Consider the following 20,228-nt stretch of genomic DNA (forward strand, 5'->3'; position numbering starts at 1 on the left):
TTTTCATTGGTACTCAAATCTGTTCGGTTTGGATCTCTTTGTACCGATTTTGGTTCGTTCGTCGTTGAGGTTTTTTGTTCGGGATTCCAAATCTGGGTTTTCTTAAATATTATTATCAATGAAAATCAGTCATCGAAAGGTCCAATTCCATCTTTTCTCATTTTATTTCGTCATATGCGTTTGATTTGTGTGAGATTTGGTTGAATATTGGGTGATATTGATTTTTGTTGCTCAGCTTCGTTGAATAGATGGTTGTGGATTGTTGAAATAGTAATCTTGAATTTGTTAAAATTTTATACTGAAAAGGAATTTGGGGGGAGGAATTGAGAAATTGATAAAAAGGGTGAATTTAGATTAATTTTGGTTTATTGTTGTTTTGTTTAATTCGAAATCAACATGAATATTGTTGAACGTGATAAGTCATAGACCAAGCTGGGTAGGCAAACATAGGTTGGGGTAGGTAAAGTTTAGAATCTTTTGTTTTGTTGAATGTTTGAAATTTGGTTGAATGTTTTGATTTTCTCGTAATAAAAAATTATACTTATTTGGTCGGGGAATGCCTCGGGGGATTTGTATCGATTTATCCAAAAAATGCCCCGAAGTATTTTTTACTCGAAGACGGCGCACGGTCAAGACCCGAAACATCGGGTGGAGTTTGGTTTATGATTAGCTTAGGATTAGTTTAGAATAGAGTAGGTTTACATTTCCGCATTTTTTATGTTTCGGGTCTGTATAATTGGACTGTATACTGTATTTTGGGATTCGTATGTTTGGTTTGTTTGATTGATTGTTTTTATGTGTTTTGTGTGGTTTATACATCCGTAGTGTCAAATTAGCCGATATGCTCCACCTAGCTACCGTGGTCGAACCACAGGATCGAGGGGTGCCTAACACCTTCCCCTCGGTCAACAGAATTCCTTAACCGGAATCTCTGTCACGGATCAGTTTAAAAGAGTCAAAATAATTTTCGAAAAAGGATTTTCAATGGTGACTTGGCACACCGGATTATGCCAAGTGGCGACTCTGAGTTTAAATGTAAATAATCATTTTTGAAACAAAACCTTCATTTTTCCACTTTGATAATAAAAACCCTTTCGAACTTTAAAATATAATCTTTTTGGTAAAAAAAAAGGGGGGTGTGACATTCAGTATTAAACTTTGATTATCAGTAGCTTCAGTCATGTATTCCATGCATCAGATATGCATGTTCAGTGTGTAAACTCTATCTATCAGCGCTCCTCAGCTTAATCAGTATCATTCGAGGATGAATGTTCCCAAGAGGGAGATATTGTAATACCTCGTATTTCCTTAGCTTAATTTAACTCTTAGTACATGAGTATTCCTTTGTAAAATTTTTGAAATACTTAGTATTCTTCAGTTTAGAGCCTGCCAATGCGTAAGAAATTCAGTTATCTTTCTAACGATATAAAATTGGCCCAAATCCGATACCCGGGCGAAGAGTTAGAGCCATTTTTGTGAAACAGTGTACCCCCTGGTACTTCAACGCGGTGCGAAGGTAGTCCAAATAGAAATTGTCATTTTCCAGAGAGCCAACGCGATACCACCGCATAGCGCCACCAGCCAATTTCCTAATTGTCACTTTTCCAGTGTTGCTCCACGATAATGGCGCATCACGCCAAGGCCCAGTTTCCTATTCTAGTTGTCTACTTTCCAGTGGCATGACGCGATTGTTCCGCGTCGCGCCAGGTGCCCAAATTGGGTCTTCAGTGATGATTTTAAAATCTTTTCTAGGGGTAATAGGGTATTTTTCCATGACCCAGATCAACCTTAAACACAAAACTATGCCATAAATACCCTATTATGTCATTATTTTCTCACTTTTCCTCAAGAATAAAGCATTCTCTCTCAAGAGGCAAAAATCCTAGTTTTCAAGAATCAAGAACAAAACTCAAGATTTCCTCCAAGAACTCTTCTTCTCAAGTATGTTAGGTGTTCATTCATGGGCTCCTTTCACCCATGAAGTTCAAGAACCCTTTTCAAAATACAAAGATTGTGTATTTATGAAATTTCATGATTGATTTGAATTTAATTCATGTTCATGTTATTGTTGGATTTTAATCCATGATTTAAATTACAAGTTCCAAGAATTGATCCTAGTATGTGTTGATTTACATGATATTTATGATAAACCCTTCAATTTGCAAGTTGATTGTTAAAACCATGTCAACCCTAAGTGTTTATGATTTAATGATTCAGTTATGCCTCCCATATATTTGTTAAATTATCCACGAGAATGAAATAATGTCATTACAGCATGCTAGCATGTCTTCCTCATTCATGTACAAGTTAATGCATAACAAGTGTTTGATGAAATGCCTCTATGAATGAATTGTAACCAAGTAAACATTGTTATGCTATTCAAGATTATGCTATGCCTTGGGGGTATTTAATATCTGAAAATTTAATTATGTACCTAGAGCTAATGTCAGTTACAGAATAGTATCAGTCATGTCACGATCAGTAGAATTCAATCAGTCACAGAACTCAGTAGAATTCAGTCAGTTACAGAACTTAGTAGAATTCATTCTGTTACAGAACTCAGGAAAACTTAGTAAAATTGGTATCAGTCCAAATCCAGTTCAGTATACTCAGTTCAGTGTCTTCAGTTGGGAGTAGGATTCAGCACCGAGCGAACCCAGGGATGGGGGAATTCCTGTTAGTATAGGGTTTGACCCTTAGTATCAATCACTGAGTTATAGAACTACGTAGCCAGCGTAGGTTGACTTCCTTCCAGATAAGGGTTGACATATCTCTCATGAGTTTTCTTGTTAGTGAGGGTTGGCAAAATATCTTCCTGTTAGTTAGGATTAAATCATAACCATTGTTAGTACCCATGGAACGGTATTGCACCCTTTCAACTGGGGTCACAGGTTGAAGCCCTATCAGCTCAGATTTGGGGCATGTTGGTTAGATGATTACCTTTTACAGTTTCAGTTTGAGTCTTTAGAATTGAACTCAATTCAGTTCTACAGAATCAGGACTGTCAGATACAATCAATAAGTATCAGTAACTTCAGATATCTGTTACTCAGTGTCGGAACTCAAGACTTAGTTTCAAACAAGCTCAGTAACAGTATTTATTTATATGCACAGTAGTGCATACTCAGTATTTACAATAGTATCAGTTATCCATGTACTCTCATGTTCAGTTACTCTATATCATTTAGTTCGTTATTGTTCATGCATATGAACCCTTGCATTCAGCCTTAACTCATCTAGCATACCAGTACACTCTACGTACTGACGCATACTCTTTATTTGTGCTATGATGTGTCATATCATAGGTTCAGATGCTCAGGTTCCCGACCACGCATAGACAGATTCAGATTCAACCGTGTTAGAGTTAGTAATGAGTCCTCATCTATCGAGGATATTCTGTTATTTCAGTTTTTTAGTAGATGCAGTATTTCAGTAGTGGGAGTTAGTTGGGGGCTTGTCGCATCAACTTTACTTTCAGGCAGTTTCAGTAGAGGCTTTTCAGACTAGACTTTCAGACAGTATTCAATTTTACAGATTATTATTTTAATAATATACTTTATCAGTATTTTAGTTGTTTTGAACCTTATGATACTACAGTCTATTTTCTGTATTTATTATAGTATTATTATTTAGTGCTCACAGCAGATATAAGTCATGGGTTAGCTTGTGGACCTTTGGGGTCGTAAGCATCATGTAGCATCCAGAGTACAGACTCGGGGCATTACGGGTTGTTTTTTTCAATGTTGTTGCTGTTGTAATGGAGAAAGAAAGACACAATGGGCTAGGTCTTGATTAATTTGGGCCTATTGAGTGGCTGGGTAGGTGGGATTATTGATGTGGGTTGGCTGATTGTATAATTGAGTTGGTTGATTTATTTGTATTTGGGGTTATTTTGTTATTTTAAAAAAAATGACCTCAATTATTTTAAGAGTTGGCCAATTTTATTTAATTTTTGAACAAATTAAAAATTAACTGGTTAATTGCATTGCAATTGTGGCCAATTTAATTTCAATTATGACTGAATTAAATAGAGTTGGCCAATTTTATTTAATTTTTGAACAAATTAAAAATTAACTAGTCAATTGCATTGCAATTGTGGCCAATTTAATTTCAATTATGATCGAATTAAATAAATTGATCCTTAATTAAAATCCAATATTTCATAAAATAAATATTTAAGCAACAATATTATATAATTTCGTATAATTAAATAGGATAATATATAATCTTTACTTAAAATGATAAAACTATCCAGATAAATATTTTGAAAAACCCTTTTTTCGGATAAAATAAATATTATAATTTTATTTAAAATCTAAGAAACTCAGAATTAAATTTAGTCGTGGGGGAAAAAAATTACGTGTCAACAATGGTAATATTGCCAACAATGTTTAAGACTTCTGTAAGTCTTGTGAAATCAAATTAATCCATGGTCTGGTTAGTCAAAGAACTATGAAATGGTGGCTGCATAAAGGCAAGAATAAAGTCCTCCAATGCGTTCCAACAATTATTTGCTAGCAAATTCGGAAAATGAGGTGCTCGGCCAGATTTGATAACTACAAAATGACTTCCTGGTTCATTATCCAGCAGGTGATCAAGTTCATAAAATTGATTATTAACTTGCAATTTCCTGATCTACAGCTACCTACTTCTTGGCAAGAAATGTATACGACCGTGGAGCAATTGAATCCTGTTTTCCATTCTCAAGCTATTTTCTGGCACAAGCCTGATCATGAGTGGGTTAAACTTAATGTTGATGGTTGTAGTAAAGGAAATCTAGGCCCTACTGGAGGAGGTGGTATTATCACAGATCATGCTGGGGTTATGATTAGCACATTTGTTGAATTTTATGGTGAATGTAGTGTTGGGTTCATAGTATATGAATGAAATGTGAATGGAAAAAATGGAAAAAAGTTGTGGAAGGAAGGAGATACCAATTTAGAATGTATACACCCAAAGTGGAAAGTCCACTAATTCTCCCACATTGATGGGAGAAGGAAACTTTGTAGTGTTTATATTAATGAACACTTACTCCACATGATAAGTGAGGCAAGAAAACAGAGATGCCTCGCATCGTCGTCGCTCGCTCGGCTCGACTTCGGATTTGGATTTGGCAAATGATCGATCGATGAGATCTATCTTTTTGGACAAATTTTATTTGATGAAAATCTGAACTGAATATATGTAAAACACAGGAAATATTTTTTGTTGGACTCCATTTATATTCCAAAATAGTGTTTCAAAACTGTGCAGGCACTGTTTTTGAACTAATGCTGCTTCAGAACTGCTGTATTGTTTCTGAACTGATGTACTGGTTGAACAAACTGATGCAGCCATTCAGCAAAAGGATACACTTATTCATGAAACAAGATGACTATTCAGGAAAAGATGCAATCTTTCATGAACAGACATAAACTTACAGCAAAGGTGCAACCTTTGGATTGAACCATTGCCTCTCTTCAGAAGAGGCATGTTGTGGCTATAAATAACCTGCTTTCTTCCATAGGTTAAGAAAGAAAAATTTTCAGAATTACAAGCTTCTTCTTCTTCATAAAAATACTCTAAGTGTGATCATTCAAACCGTGAGTGTGTTCGAAGAATCCAACTATTTGAGGTACCGCTATAGTCGGATTGAAGGCCATTTTATCTTGGGAGGAAGATTCCATAACCTCGGGTACAGTGAGGGAAATTATTCCTTAAGGAAAGTCCGTAAATTTGGATGACTTGGCCTTAATCATTTCTATTTCATCTTTATTTTCTGAAAAATAAATACACCTTTTGGAAAGGTCATTTTGATCTTGTGTTGAGGGTATTTAATACTTCATTGTGTTCTTGTTCATATTTGAACTCGAGTTGAAGTTGTTGTTTTGTTATTCAGATTCTACGTACCTGTGTTATGGAAGATAACAATCTTAAGGAATAAACCTTGAACAAAATTTGTATTGCTTGTTTTTGGGGAATAAAGCTTAAGCTTTCTACTCCGCTTGAATTTAACTAGTGATAAGAAGATATAAAATCTTCATCACAAGTTAAGGTTCACTCGGTTGAAGATTTGAAGTAATAAAAATTTCATCGTTAACTAGAAACAAGAAGAAGAGTTTCAAGATACTTAACTTTATAAATAGTATTCTGAAAAATACTAAGTTTTCTGTCTTATGGTGACAGAAAAAATGACAACTGAAAGTCAAATGATGGATGCGACAACATATATGGGGACAAATAATATAGCCACATCAAGTCGCACAAATTCTTTGCCAACGCTGGCACCTGCGGAGAAGCTAAATTTTTTTTTCTGGCATTGACTTCAAGCGTTGGCAACAAAAGATGTTCTTTTACCTCACCACTTTATGTCTACAACAGTTCACTAGCGAAGACGCTCCCGAGGTGCCTGAGGGAACATCGAACAAAGACCGCTTCGTTATTATAGAAGCTTGGAAACATTCGGATTTCCTTTGCAGGAACTATATTTTGAGTGGTCTTCAAGACGACCTCTATAATGTCTATAGTGGAACCAAGACATCAAAGAAACTGTGGGGGGCACTTGAACGAAAATATAAAACGGAGGATGCGGGAATTAAGAAATTCCTTGTTGCACGGTTCCTGGACTTCAAAATGATTGATACCATATCTATTATCTCTCAAGTACAGGAGTTGCAAGTCATCATTCATGATCTCCTAGCAGAATATATATTTTTGAAAAATACCGTAGTTGAACAAATTAAAAATGTTCTTAAAACTCACATAAACTGTTTTGTAGGTTTAATTGTGAATGATGCTTTCCAAGTAGCAGCGATAGTTGAGAAGCTACCACCTTTATGGAAAGACTTCAAAAACTACATAAAGCATAAACGCAAGGAGATGACCGTTGAAGATCTATTGTCCGACTTCGTATTGAAGAGGACAATAAAGTTGTCGAAAGAAGGTCAAAGGGAAATTCTACAATGAATGGAGCACATATTGTAGAAGATGGCCAAAACAACTCGAAGAAAAGAAAGAAAGATGAACATGGAAGCAATCAACCCAAGAAAAAGTTCAAGCAAAAATGCTTCAATTGTGGAAAAATTGGCCACAAGTTCACCTATTGTCGAGCCCCAAAGAAAGGCAAGAAAAAGGACCAAACGAATATGATTGAGTCCAACAAAGAATATGATGATTTGTGTACTATATTCACGAAATGCAACTTGGTGGGGAACCCACGCGAATGGTGGATGGATTCTGGTGCCACATGCCATGTTTGCGCAAACAAAGAGTTGTTCTCGTCATTTGCTCCGGCTCAAGTAAAGAAATGCTCTACATGGCCAACTCCGCTACCGCTAAGGTGGAAGGAACAGGAAAAATCTGCTTGAAGATGACTTCTAGCAAGGTCTTGACACTGAACAATGTGCTATATGTTTTGGAGTTACGTAAGAACTTAATTTCTGCTTCACTCCTAGATAAGAACGGATTTAAATATGTAACCGTTTTTGGAAAAATTGTAGTTAGAAAAGGAGAAATGTATGTAGGAAAAGGCTATCTCACGAAGGGCCTTTATAAGATGAATGTAATGACTGTTGACATGAATAAAAGTTCGAATTCGTCTTATTTGCTTGATTCTTATGATTTATGGCATGAACGTTTAGGCCATGTTAATTACAAAACGTTATGAAAACTGATTAACTTAGAAGTTTTGCCAAACTTTGAGTGCAATAAATCTTAGTGTCAAACGTGTGTGGAATAGAAGTATGCAAAGCATCCTTATAAGTCCATTGAAAGGAATTCCAATCCCTTAGACTTAATACACACTGACATTTGTGATATGAAGTCAACACCATCTCGTGGTGGAAAAAAGTATTTCATAACTTTTTTTTATGATTGCACTAGATATTGTTATGTCTACTTGCTAAATAGTAAGGATGAAGCAATAGATGTATTTAGGCAATATAAAACTGAAGTTGAAAATCAGTTAGACAAAAAGATCAAAATGATAAGAAGTGATAGGGGCGGAGAATATGAATCTCCCTTTGCGTAAATATGTGTAGAGAATGGAATAATCCATCAAACTACGGCCCCATATTCACCCCAATCTAATGGAATTATGGAAAGGAAAAACCAAACTTTGAAGGAAATGATGAATGTCTTACTTATAAGTTCTGGTTTACCGCAAAACTTATGGGGGGAGGCTATCCTTACGACCAATCGTATACTCAACAGAGTTTCCCATAGTAAGACACAATCAGTTCCTTATGAAAAATAGAAAGGAAGGAAACCTAACTTGAAATATTTCAAAGTGTGGGGGTGTCTAGCAAAGGTACAAGTTCTTATACCTAAAAGAGTTAAGATAGGACCTAAAATGGTGGACTGCGTGTTCATAGGATATGCTAAAAGTAGTAAAGCATGTCGATTTTTGGTTCATAAATCCGAACATCCGGATATTAGTGAAAATACGGTAATTGAATCAGACAATGCTGAATTCTTTGAAAATATTTACCCGTATAAAATTAGACATGAACAGTCTAGTGTAGGATCTAAACGATCTCGAGATGAACCAAGTGAGAATGAACATAATGAAGAAAATCCAAGATGTAGTACACTTCAAAGAACGTCAACTTCGTTTGGATCGAATTTTGTAAAATTTCTCTTAGAAAATGAACCTCAAACATTTAAAGAAGCGATGTCGTCGTCAGACTCATCCTTTTGGAAAGAGGCAGTCAATAGTGAGATTGATTCAATCTTAAACAACCATATATGGGAATTGGTTGACCTTCCTCTCGAAAATAAACCTTTAGGTTCTAAATAGATCTTTAAAAGGAAAATGAAGGTGGATGGTACTATTGACAAATATAAGGCAAGACTTGTAGTAAAAGGCTTCAAACAGAAGGAAGACCTTGATTACTTTGATACATACTCGCCAGTAACAAGGATAACCTTGATTCGAATGTTAATTGCCTTGGCGGCGGTATATGATCTTCAAATCCATCAAATGGATGTGAAAACTACATTTCTAAATAGAGATTTGGAGAAAGAAATATACATGGAACAACCTGAGGGATTTGTGGTTCCAGGAAAGAAAAACAAGGGGTGTAAACTTATCAAGTCATTATATGGACTAAAGCAAGCATAAAAAAAATGGCATGCGAAGTTTGACCAAACCATGTTGGCAAATGGATTCAAATTAAATGAATGTGATAAATGTGTTTATATTAAAGACACTCCAAATCACCAAGTCATTGTATGTTTATATGTGGATGATATGTTGATCATCAGTAGAGACATTTCTGACATAAATGCAACAAAATGAATGCTCGGGAACAAGTTTGATATGAAAGACCTTGGAGTTGCAAATGTGATCTTAGGTATAAGAATTCATCGAACTCCATAAGGGTTAGCATTGTCACAGTCTCATTATATAAAAAAAGTACTTGAAAAGTTCAAGTATATAGCATTCGGTATTGCCAAGTCTCCATTGGATGCGAGCTTTGTACTTTGAAAGAATGAAGGTGAAAGTGACTCACAATTGGAGTACGCAAGATTATTGGGATATTTAATGTATATAATGAACTGTACACGACCAAAAATAGCATGCGCTATCAGTAAATTGAGTCAGTACATGAGTAATCCCAACAAAACTCACTGGATGGAAATAAAAAGAGTTTTGGGGTATCTTAAATACACTCAAAATTATGCTTTGCATTATAATAAATATCCTGCGGTACTTGAAGGATATAGAGATGAAAATTGGATCACCGGATCAAACGAAGTAAAATCCATAAGTGGATATGTATTTACTATCGGTGGAGGAGCAATTTCTTGGAAATCGTCTAAACAGACTTGTATCGCTCGCTCTACAAGTGTGAATGAAGTGTGAATGGAAAAAATGGAGAAAAATTGTGGAAGGAAGGAGATACCAATTTAGAAGGTATACTCCCAAAGTGGAAAGTTCACTAATTCTCCCACATTGGTAGGAGAAGGAAACTTTGTAGTGTTTATATTAATGAACACTGACTCCACATGATAAGTGAGGCAAGAAAATAGAGATATCTCGCACCTTCGTCGTCGTCGCTCACTCGGCTCGGCTTCGGATTTGGATTTAGATTTGGCAAATGATCGATCGATGAGATCAATCTTTTTGGACAAATTTTATTTGACAAAAATCTGATCTGAATATATGTAAAACGCAGGAAATATTTTCTGTTGGAATCCATTTATATTCCGAAATAGTGTTTCAAAACTGTGCAGTGAACAACGTTTTAAAACTGTGCAGTGAACAGTGTTTTAAAACTGTGCAGGCACTGTTTTTGAACTAATGTTGCATCAGAACTGTTGTATTGTTTCTGAACTGATGTACTGGTTGAACAAACTGATGCAACTATTCAGCAAAAGGACACACTTATTCATGAAACAAGATGACTGTTCAGGAAAAGATGCAATCTTTCATGAACTGACATAAATTTACAGCAAAGGTGCAACCTTTGGATCGAACCATTGCCTCTCTTCAGAAGAGGCATGTTGTGGCTATAAATAACCTGGTTTCTTCCACAGTTTAAGAAGGAAAATTTTTTAGAATTACAAGCTTCTTCTTCTTCTTAAAAATACTCTAAGTGTGATCATTCAAACTGTGAGTCTGTTCGAAGAATCCAACTATTTGAGGTACCGATATAGTCGGATTGAAGGCCATTTTATCTTGGGAGGAAGATTCCATAACCTCGGGTACAGTGAGGGGAATTATTCCTTAAGGAAAGTCTGTGAATTCGGACGACTTGGACTTAATCATTTCTATTTCATCTTTATTTTCTGAAAAATAAATACACCTTTTGGAAAGGTCATTTTGATCTTGTGTTGAGGGTATTTAATACTTCATTGTGTTCTTGTTCATATTTAAACTCGATTTGAAGTTGTTCTGTTATACAGATTTTACGTACCAGTATTGTGGAAGATAAGATGTAGCAACAACCTTGCAGAAGCTAAGGCTATGTTTACGGGGATCTCTATATGTCTCAACAAAGGCCCCAGAAATGTTATCGTCGAATCTGACTCTATGATTATTATAAATTTGATCAAGAGAGTTAAAATAACCTCCATGGCAGCTTATTAAGTCATAGAACAGATTATGGACCTGATCAAGAATAGAAGCTTCATCTTTTGTCATACACTTAGAGAGGGTAATAATACCGCCGACATTCTTGCAAATCTGGGAAAAGATACCAAGACTTTATCTATCTTCAATGAGATTGTATCTATTCCTGCTAACATCAGAGCCTCAATGAAGCTAGAAGCTGATGGAATTCCTAATTTCAGATTCAGTCGAAAGAAGAACAAATATGTTACCAATGCTACTAGATGACCTCTTGCGTCTTATGTCTTCTCTGTACAAAGCATCTCCTAAAGGTGTTACAAATTTCTCAAGGATCTGGTCCTATATCTATTCATTTGTTGGATATTTTTGTAAACAATTACTCAAGATTTTGGTTATAACTAACTTTCATCATGTTCTGGAGGCTAAGGTTTACGTCCTCCTCCGTGTAATTATGATTTTTGGTAAATATATAGGTTGGAGTCATGCCTAACTCCTCCATCACAAAGATGGAACTATTAATTTAAAAAAAAACTGATTACAAGTAGAAGTAATAATATTTGTTGCTATAGCATGTGACAAAACTGAGTGATCTGATGAAGTCTTCACTCTTCTAGATAGTAAATCTCCCTGTTTGTCGGAGTTCAAAATATCCCTTAAGGATGGTGGAGATTGCCAAAAAAACACCATTGACGTCGGGGTAGTGCTATCAAAACCAGTTGTAGTAGTAGTAGATATTAGAGCATCCGCTAATCTATTTTGTTTCCTGTACACGTGGCCAACCTGAGGATTATCCACTGTATGGAGAAGACACCTGCAATCAAAAAAGATTGGTAAGTTTTGATATGATGTATCATCAATTAAGTGACTTACAAGTTGAATTGAATCAACATTTATTTCAAGTGGTAGCAATTGGTAACCACGTGCTAAAGCTAAACCCAAACGCAAGGGTTTTGCTTCGGCCTTGAGGACCTTAATACTGTAAGTTATGATCCTAAATCCAAGGAGACAATCTCCAAGACAATTTCTAAATACTCCCCCAGGATGGAAACTCCCGAAGTAGCATCACAGGAACAGTCAATATTAAGCATAATGTTAATGTTTACAGTAGGGGGGCATGATATGGTATATACCGAATTACCATATCGATCCGAAATTTTTGATACCGTGATTTTTGGTATTATGGTATTTGGTATGGTATATGGTATACATTTTAATTTTTTTTTGTATATGGTATGGTATACGGTATTTACAAATGACATACCAAAATACCGAATACCACACCGAAGTACACATAGTTACATAAGTAACTTATATATATATATGCACACACGTAAAAAAAAAATACTTAGTATTGTCACATCCCCTTTTCATACTCCAAAAGAATTATATTTTAAGTTTGAAAGAGTTTTTATTATTAAGTGACAAAAGATGAAAAAAAAAATTTGAAAAGGATTCATTTTATTCAAAACTCAGAGTCGCCACTTGGCATAGTCCAGTGTGCCAAGTCACCTTTGGAAAACCTTTTTCAAGACGATTTTGACTCTGTAGAACTGATCCGCGAATATAAATTTCAACTAAGGAATTCTGTTGATCGAGGGGAAGGTGTTAGGCACCCCTCGGTCCCGTGGTTTGACCACGGTCGCCTGGTGGAGTGTATTGGCTATTTTGGCATCACGAATGTATAAACCACATAAAACGCATAAACAAGCAACAAACACGTCAAACCACAATCCAAAACCAAAATAATAATGTTCAGTCCAATTATACAGTCCAAAAATAACGACATACGGAAAGGTAAAACCTATTCTATTCTAATCTAGTCCTAAACTAAACTCCAACCCGCTGCCTCGGGCCTTCGTCACGAACGTCTTCCAGGTACAAAATACTTCGGGGCATTCCCCGGATAAAAATAATACAAGTACTTCGGGGCATTCCCCGGCTAAATGATACAAGTGATCCCAAAGCACATATAGCCAAAAATCATTCGATCACACAAATCAAATATTCCATCAATCCACAATCCTTAAATTCGCCTACTCGACCTATGTTGCCTATCAAGCTTTTGATTTTAAAATGATTCTACCAAATTCATGCTTAATCCGAATTAAATAAAATGACAATAGTCCAAAATTTAATTACATTCAACTTTTAACAACTTCTTATTCCCACCCCAAAATCCTTTTTCAACCACATGACTAAACCAATTCGATCATCAAATCCCTTTTCAACATTCGAAACCCACATCAAACATATACGTCCAACAGAAATTCAACATTTCATGTACATGAGTAATTCATACTCGCAACAACAATTAATACGAATAAAATATCCAAACCCCCAAATCGCAAAATCACAACAAAACCATATTTGAAATAATGAAAAGATAAAGTTAAGGAATGGACCTTCCGATATCAAATTTTTGATGACAATAAGAGTCGAAAGAAATCCGAATCCAAAAGCTTAAATAGAAAACCTCAACAACGATGAAACCCCAACTCGGTATCGATAAATAGTAATCCAAAACTGCCTCAATAGATTTTACTTTCATCGATAATAAAGAAAACCCAAACTTGAAATTTCAAATAGAACCTCGACAGCGACGAATCCGACCCGAATAGCGGAACAAAGACCCAAAACTGATCAGAACATTCTGATTAAGACCCAAACAGTATCCAAATTTTGAGAAAACAGTACAAAAACTAACGAGTCCCAAAACCCCCGGAATCCAACATTGAACTGAAACTAATTAAAACTGAGCTCCGATGAACGGACAACGACAAAGACGACCAAAACAGTGGACGCCGACCAGATTTTGTCCAAATATCAAAGGAAAATAAGAAGGTTTTTGGCGATTTTGAGATGGTATCGATCAAACAACGAGAAGGAAAACCAATCGGCGAGCTTGAGGTCGATTCCGGCGAGCTTGATACCAATTCCGGTGAAAGTTTCACCGAAAAAAGCTCAATAAGATCGAACTTCTCCCGGTTTCACTATTTCTGGCCAAAAATCTCAAGCTCCTTCCATTTTTCTCGACCCCTTCCTCACTGCTATCCATGTGTACGTATTTCCCGGTGGGAGAGAGTGTTTTTCGACGACCTAAATATGTGCGCGCGAGATTCGTGAGGATCTAAAAGAGGTGAGTGTGTGCGTGTGTATCGTGAATATGGTGAAGAAGAGAATGGTGCCTCTTTTCTTGTGAGGTGTCAATTTGGTGAAGATGATGATGATTTTTTTTTCTTTTCTCCCTTTTTTTTATATCTCCTTTTCCCTCTCAAAAATGAAAAAGATGGAGTCTATATGCTCTTTTCTTTGTGTCAAAGAAATATGGGTGAGGGGGTGGTTACGTGGGATAGGGGTAGGAGGGGTAGGAGTTAGGATGTGTTGTCAATTTTTAGTTGGGTGGGTTGTTAGAATATTAGGATAAGACAAGGTTTGTTATTTTTTTGTATTTTGTGAGGGTATAATAATATGGATGAGGGTACACGGTAGGATAAGGTAAAATTGGGTAAATTAATCTTTTGGAGGGACAAAATTACGTGTCTACAAGTATTAGTATAAAAATGTTTAGACTTTGAAACTTTCGCTACTCTATCTTATTGAAGTGTCTTTTTGGTGTAATTGACTAATAAAAGAAATTGTTTGTACTTCTTTTTCAATATTTCTACATGTGTAATGCATTTTTATGATACAATTAAGACATTTTTTGAAAATTCGAAGTAATAATACTCTAGTATACAAGTATATATTGTCAAAGTTAAAACTACGGTTACCAATTACCATACCGCAAAATATCGAAATCAAACGTCAAAATACCGAACCATACCGAATTAATATGGTATGGTAATGTTATAATATTTTTAAAAACTGAATACCAATTCCAGAACCTACTCCCAGGTAGTCTTTGACTACCTCTTTCCCTTGGCCCGGCTGTCCGGTGCTCGAAGAACTGCCTTCGGTCCCCCTTTCTTACTTACTCGAGGCAACCTTCCGGCCGCCCAACGACCAATAACGCTAGGTTCCATAGCTGTTGGTTCGCTATCCCAATCATGATTTGCCTACCCTAGGGGGAAAGGTACTTCCCTTTTGGGCCGGTTGAGGGAATGACATACTGAAATACCGAATAACATACCGAAGTACATAGAGTATAAAAATATATATATATATATATATATACCAAAAAAATACTTAGTATTAGTATAAAAATGTTTAGACTTTGAAACTTTCGCTACTATATCTTGATTGAAATGTCTTTTTGGTGTAATTGACTAATAAAAGGAATTGTTTGTTTTTCTTTTTCAATATTTCTACATGTGTAATGCATTTTTATGATACAATTAAGACATGCTTTTGAAAAGTCGAAGTAATAATACTCTAGTATACGAGTATATATTGTCAAAGTTAAAAAAACTATGGTGACCGATTACCATACCGCAAAATACCGAAACCAAACGTCAAAATACTGAACCATACCGAATTAATATGGTATGATCATGGTATAATATTTTTAAAAACTGTATACCGAAATTACCGTACCAAAATTTCAAATACCGTATCATACCATACTATTCCCAACCCCTAGTTTACAGGAGGATGGTTTGTGAACAACTTTTGTATTATGACTCTAGTCAAAAATTCACATATGACATTGGATATCTTTGCCTGAAGTGTAAATGAAGGCTACACAACGAATGTTTTTGTCTGAGGTTTGATATGGCTTGTTACGATCAACTTCAAACATTTTTTAACCAAACATATCATGAATTTGACAAGGCCAAACTATTCAGACCATTTTTTACTGAAGTTATAGGCTTCCCCGTCTTGACCCGCACATGCCTAAAACCGCAGCATCCTATACTTGCATATTTCTATTTAGAACTAAAAATTACAGAAATATACAACTTATATTTTCAATATTACAAAAAAATATTAATAGGGAGAGAGAGTAAAGTAATTAAAAAAGTGGGAGAGAGCGTAATTACTTCCAAAATGATTGATATTTATGCTATTTATACTATTTCTAAATCAAAACTGGACCACATAGGTCTAGACCCACACAACCCTGCGCTGCTCCAAACCCACACTACTCCCATTTTTTCTCTTCGGTGTTTGTTGTTCGATATTTAACCTTGATTAATTTGTATATGCCGTGAATAAGAAGCTTTCGAGAAACAATCTCTATTAGTTATCGACTTCAAAACTAATATCGTTAATTAAGGAAGAAACAACTTCGTCTACCGCACTACATTTTTTCATGATGTCCCATTATCATCTCTTATCTATATTATTAAAAATAGTTTTAAAATATCCTCAAATATTCATAATTGAACGGATACCCAAGAGAATATATTTTAGAAATATTTCTATTAGTTCACAAAGCATATTAGGTCCTCCCCCCCCTCTTTTTTTTTTTTCTTTGAAAAACTTAGAATGAGAGGAAACTACGTGTTGTGTTTGTGCTTCTTTACTCTTTATCTTTGATGATCATAGCCACAAAAGATGGGACCATATAAGGCCATCCACCAAATAGAACATTGAGAAAGCCATAAATAAATTAAAATGCCACCAATTGATAGATGCCAACAAAAATCAAAGTCATTTTCATTCCTCTACCATTTGAATATACCAATTTATCCTTTTTTTTTTCCCCCTTTGTTACAGGAAAAAGGAAATACTCACCTCATACTAGCATATGGTCACTTATGCAAGGTTTTATCATAAATCTACTATGTATTCTTTTTTCTTCGCAAAGGATAAGGACATATGTCATAAATATGTCACGCATATGTCGACACCATAAATTGTTAAAAGATATACTATTTGATACTCGATTATTAATTTTTGTTAAAAGGAAAATTTAAAGTGAAAGCAAATACCATAATATGTAGGCCAGGATCAGTGGCACGCAGAGCTAAAAATTTTACTGAGGGGTTCAGAACTCAACATATGAACTAGTTGAGGGGGAGGGGGGAGAGGTTCAACGTCAATTATATATATATAAAAGATAATTTTAACTATGTATAAATTATAATTTATACCTTTTTCCTTTTATGTCGTCAAATATATTACTGTCGAATATTATTTTTTGATCTGTTCCTTCTTCGTTTAAATATTCTTGCATTTACTTTTTTCTAAATTTTATAAGGTTTCTTTTATCCATATTAATTTTTCTTTTATATTTTTCATTATTTCTTTGAGTTGGTTTCTATAATTAATTTCTTCATATAGGTCACTTTGATTTTCTCTAATTTTTCTAATATATTCTAACATTTCTAATCTGTATAATATCCATCTGAGTAACAACTATCTAAATATAAGTATTAGCTTTCATTATATAGGTGTAAGTTTTCTATGTTGTCTTTCATACTGAGATATAGATAGGGTTATAGTAATTGTATTTTCTCTGTTTGACTTAGCTATGTAAATTCATAAGTAGATTTTTAAAGTTTTTTTAAAGGAAAACCTACATATTTAAAAATTCATTTAAAATAGCATATAATGTTGTCATGTACATGCATTGAAAAAGACGGAGTACTAAAATTATCATATTTTGATGATAATGCTAGTTTGTATTGTTGACCTTTATTTGAATTGAATCAATTGATTGGCATGTTTACAAATTAAAATACAAAAACATACAAATTGATCGGTTTGTTTAATGATGGTTAAATTGATCATCATTTTGCACGCAACTTCAAAGGATTTTGTTGGCATGCATGGTGCTAAAGTTTTAAAATTTTAACATTTTTGTTGAATCACAATTAGTTGATTACTCCCACCGATTTTGACAAATTCATCAAAAAAATAACTTAGTAACATTAAATTAAGTTTCAATTAGTTTCTTGTTAGTCGTTTGTTGTTATTTTTTGTGCTTCGGTTGTCGCACCTACTTTATTATTGTAACTGTTCTTCTTGTATGTTATGTTGTGTGTTGTTCGTTGTTGTTACTATTTTCATTTTAATATTCTCTTTCTCAAACAATTTTTATATGTTTTACTTGATTTAAGGACCATCGAAGATAATATCTTGCAAGATAGGTATAAACTCTGCATACAATTTTTCTTTCTAGCAATTTTTCTTTCTAGATTCTACTTACAGAATTACGTTGCATATGCAATTGTTGTTTAGCTATCCTAGAATAGTAAAAAAGTATCATATGCCGTTGTTGTTTAACTAAATTATCTAGAATAGTAAAAAAGTATCAAAAGATTTTACGGAGTAGTTCAGAAAGTATAGTTTGCAAATAAAAAATTGAAGAAATTTGCAATTTAAATAAAATTACTATAAAATTTCATATCTGTTATTTATTTAACCAATAATGCATGGTGAATACCTTAATGGGGAATATCCAAATTCCAAAGATAGTAAAGTATAAATCTACAAAACAAAGCCAAACCATAAATTATTTTCAAAGCAAAAGATGAAAATATCAAAATAACCAAAAAAGAAAAAAGAAAAAAGAAAATATACACTAATTAATTCACATTTTCTTTTTGTCAACAGTGGAAAACCCAAATATTCTTCTTCCTTTTTCATTTTTGGGCCCTCCCTGATTGATAAAAATAATTCACATGACGTCATCATCATCTATATCAACGGGCATGATTGAATCAAATCTTTTCCAATTTCTCAGCTTTAACCAACGGATTGGCCTTTGCAATTGCTTCTCTTCCCATTGATTTGAAATCAAACGAACATCCGTGAATCTCGGGGTACCTATGGGTCCCACAAAAAGTGGTTCCACATCTACATTTGAACCCGACTAATCCCACCTTCTTTCTACAAACCGAACACCTATTCAATTGAACATGTGTCGATTGATCCACAACTGCTGCCACAGTCTCTCGCTTTTTGTCCACAGACTCTGACATCGATGAGCTAGCAGATGGAATCTCCATCTCCATCGATGGAGATTCCATCAGTGGTATCTGTGGAGGAGGAAAGATAGTATCGATAGATTTATTATTTTGATTTGCTTTTAGATAAACTTCATGATAACATTTGGAGCAGAAATTTTGTGTTGTAGGACTACCAAAAAAACCACAATTGTTAGCACATAACATACGTCCTTCTGGTGCCTCAACTTCGTGTTCCTCCGCCATAGTTATCGATCTCGATTTCTCTTTGATATCTAAACGTGAGAATTCAGAAAAAAATACAACAAGAAAAATTATGAATGATATGATTTTTTGGGGGTGAAGATGTGGAAAGCAAATGGAGAAATTTGAGGTAAATAAATAATAGAGAAGGGAGGAAGGATGAGAGGAAGGAGACAAAAAAGAAAAAGAAACGAAAGGGAGGAATTTAATAATGAAAATGGTGGCAAATCATTAGAGAAGATAATAAAGAAATATGAAAAGAACAGGCTGGAAGAGGCAAACAAAAGAGGATGAAGGTAGCTTTTTATTATTATTTTTTTTGGGGGGGAAGGGGGGGCGGGGGGGTAGGCCTAGCCAGCAAATGAAAGGAAGCCAAGAAATTTGGTTATGAAGAGTAATTGGATGGTGGGGATGGACATGTGGCTAGACAATTGTGGTTTGAGGTGAGAGGTAATTGGAATTTTTCCCTTTTTATATTTGTGTGTCAATTATAATATCGATTGCTACGCTTGTTATGTGCATTATTATTTTGTTATTTTTTTTTCTTTGTGAAACTGGAGTTTATTAGAAACAGTTTCTCAATCCTGCAAAAATAACAGTATTATTTGCGTATCTCTTATTCTTTTCAGATTTTCACTTATATATTGTTGTACAATTATAATGTGCAAATCAATCTGTTCCATTTAAATTAAATAAAAAAGACCATCTAATATTTTTGTTTTCATTAAAATTTGAAGTCCAAAGAAATTCACATTAAGGCCTTGTTTGGCCATGAAAATAATAATTTTTCGGAGCTGGAGTTGATGTTGGGTTTGATAATAAATATAAATTAGAGTTATTTTTAAAAGTTTGTGAGAGTAATAAGAGTGAGAAAAGTGAAAACAGGCCAGAAATAATTTTCACAATAAAATAATTTTTATGACCAAGCGTTTCTCTTAAATTATATTCTATCATTATAATTAGTGATGCATTAAGCACATATATAAAGTTATCATGATAAGTAATCTAGAAATATGTCATATATTAATTGGATATGTAAATATCATGTGCTGGTAACTTCTTTTGATTGAATATATGGAG

The 20,228-nt window shown here is 34.5% G+C and overlaps 1 protein-coding gene across 2 annotated transcripts; it reads right to left on the reverse strand.

Annotated features, from left to right (window-relative positions):
• Positions 1-18,327: 18,327 nt before the first annotated feature.
• LOC107843656 (zinc finger A20 and AN1 domain-containing stress-associated protein 6) lies at positions 18,328-19,647 on the reverse strand. 2 transcript variants are annotated; one of them, XM_047397287.1, is made up of 2 exons: positions 18,978-19,588; positions 18,328-18,941 (listed from the first exon to the last, which is right to left on the reverse strand). In XM_047397287.1, the coding sequence occupies exons 1-2, from the start codon at positions 19,149-19,151 to the stop codon at positions 18,660-18,662; spliced, it is 456 nt and encodes a 151-aa protein (XP_047253243.1). In that variant the 5' UTR covers positions 19,152-19,588; the 3' UTR covers positions 18,328-18,659. The 2 variants fall into 2 exon arrangements, with proteins under 2 accessions (XP_047253243.1, XP_016543493.1); XM_016688007.2 differs by having other exon boundaries at positions 18,328-19,647.
• Between the last annotated feature and the right edge of the window lie 581 nt (positions 19,648-20,228).

This window comes from Capsicum annuum, chromosome 10 (assembly GCF_002878395.1).
Source record: "Capsicum annuum cultivar UCD-10X-F1 chromosome 10, UCD10Xv1.1, whole genome shotgun sequence".
Lineage (NCBI taxonomy): Eukaryota > Viridiplantae > Streptophyta > Magnoliopsida > Solanales > Solanaceae > Capsicum > Capsicum annuum.

Excerpts from the sequence above, each read along its gene's own strand:
- LOC107843656 (XM_016688007.2), bottom strand. The coding sequence starts at position 19,151 with ATGGCGGAGGAACACGAAGTTGAGGCACCAGAAGGACGTATGTTATGT.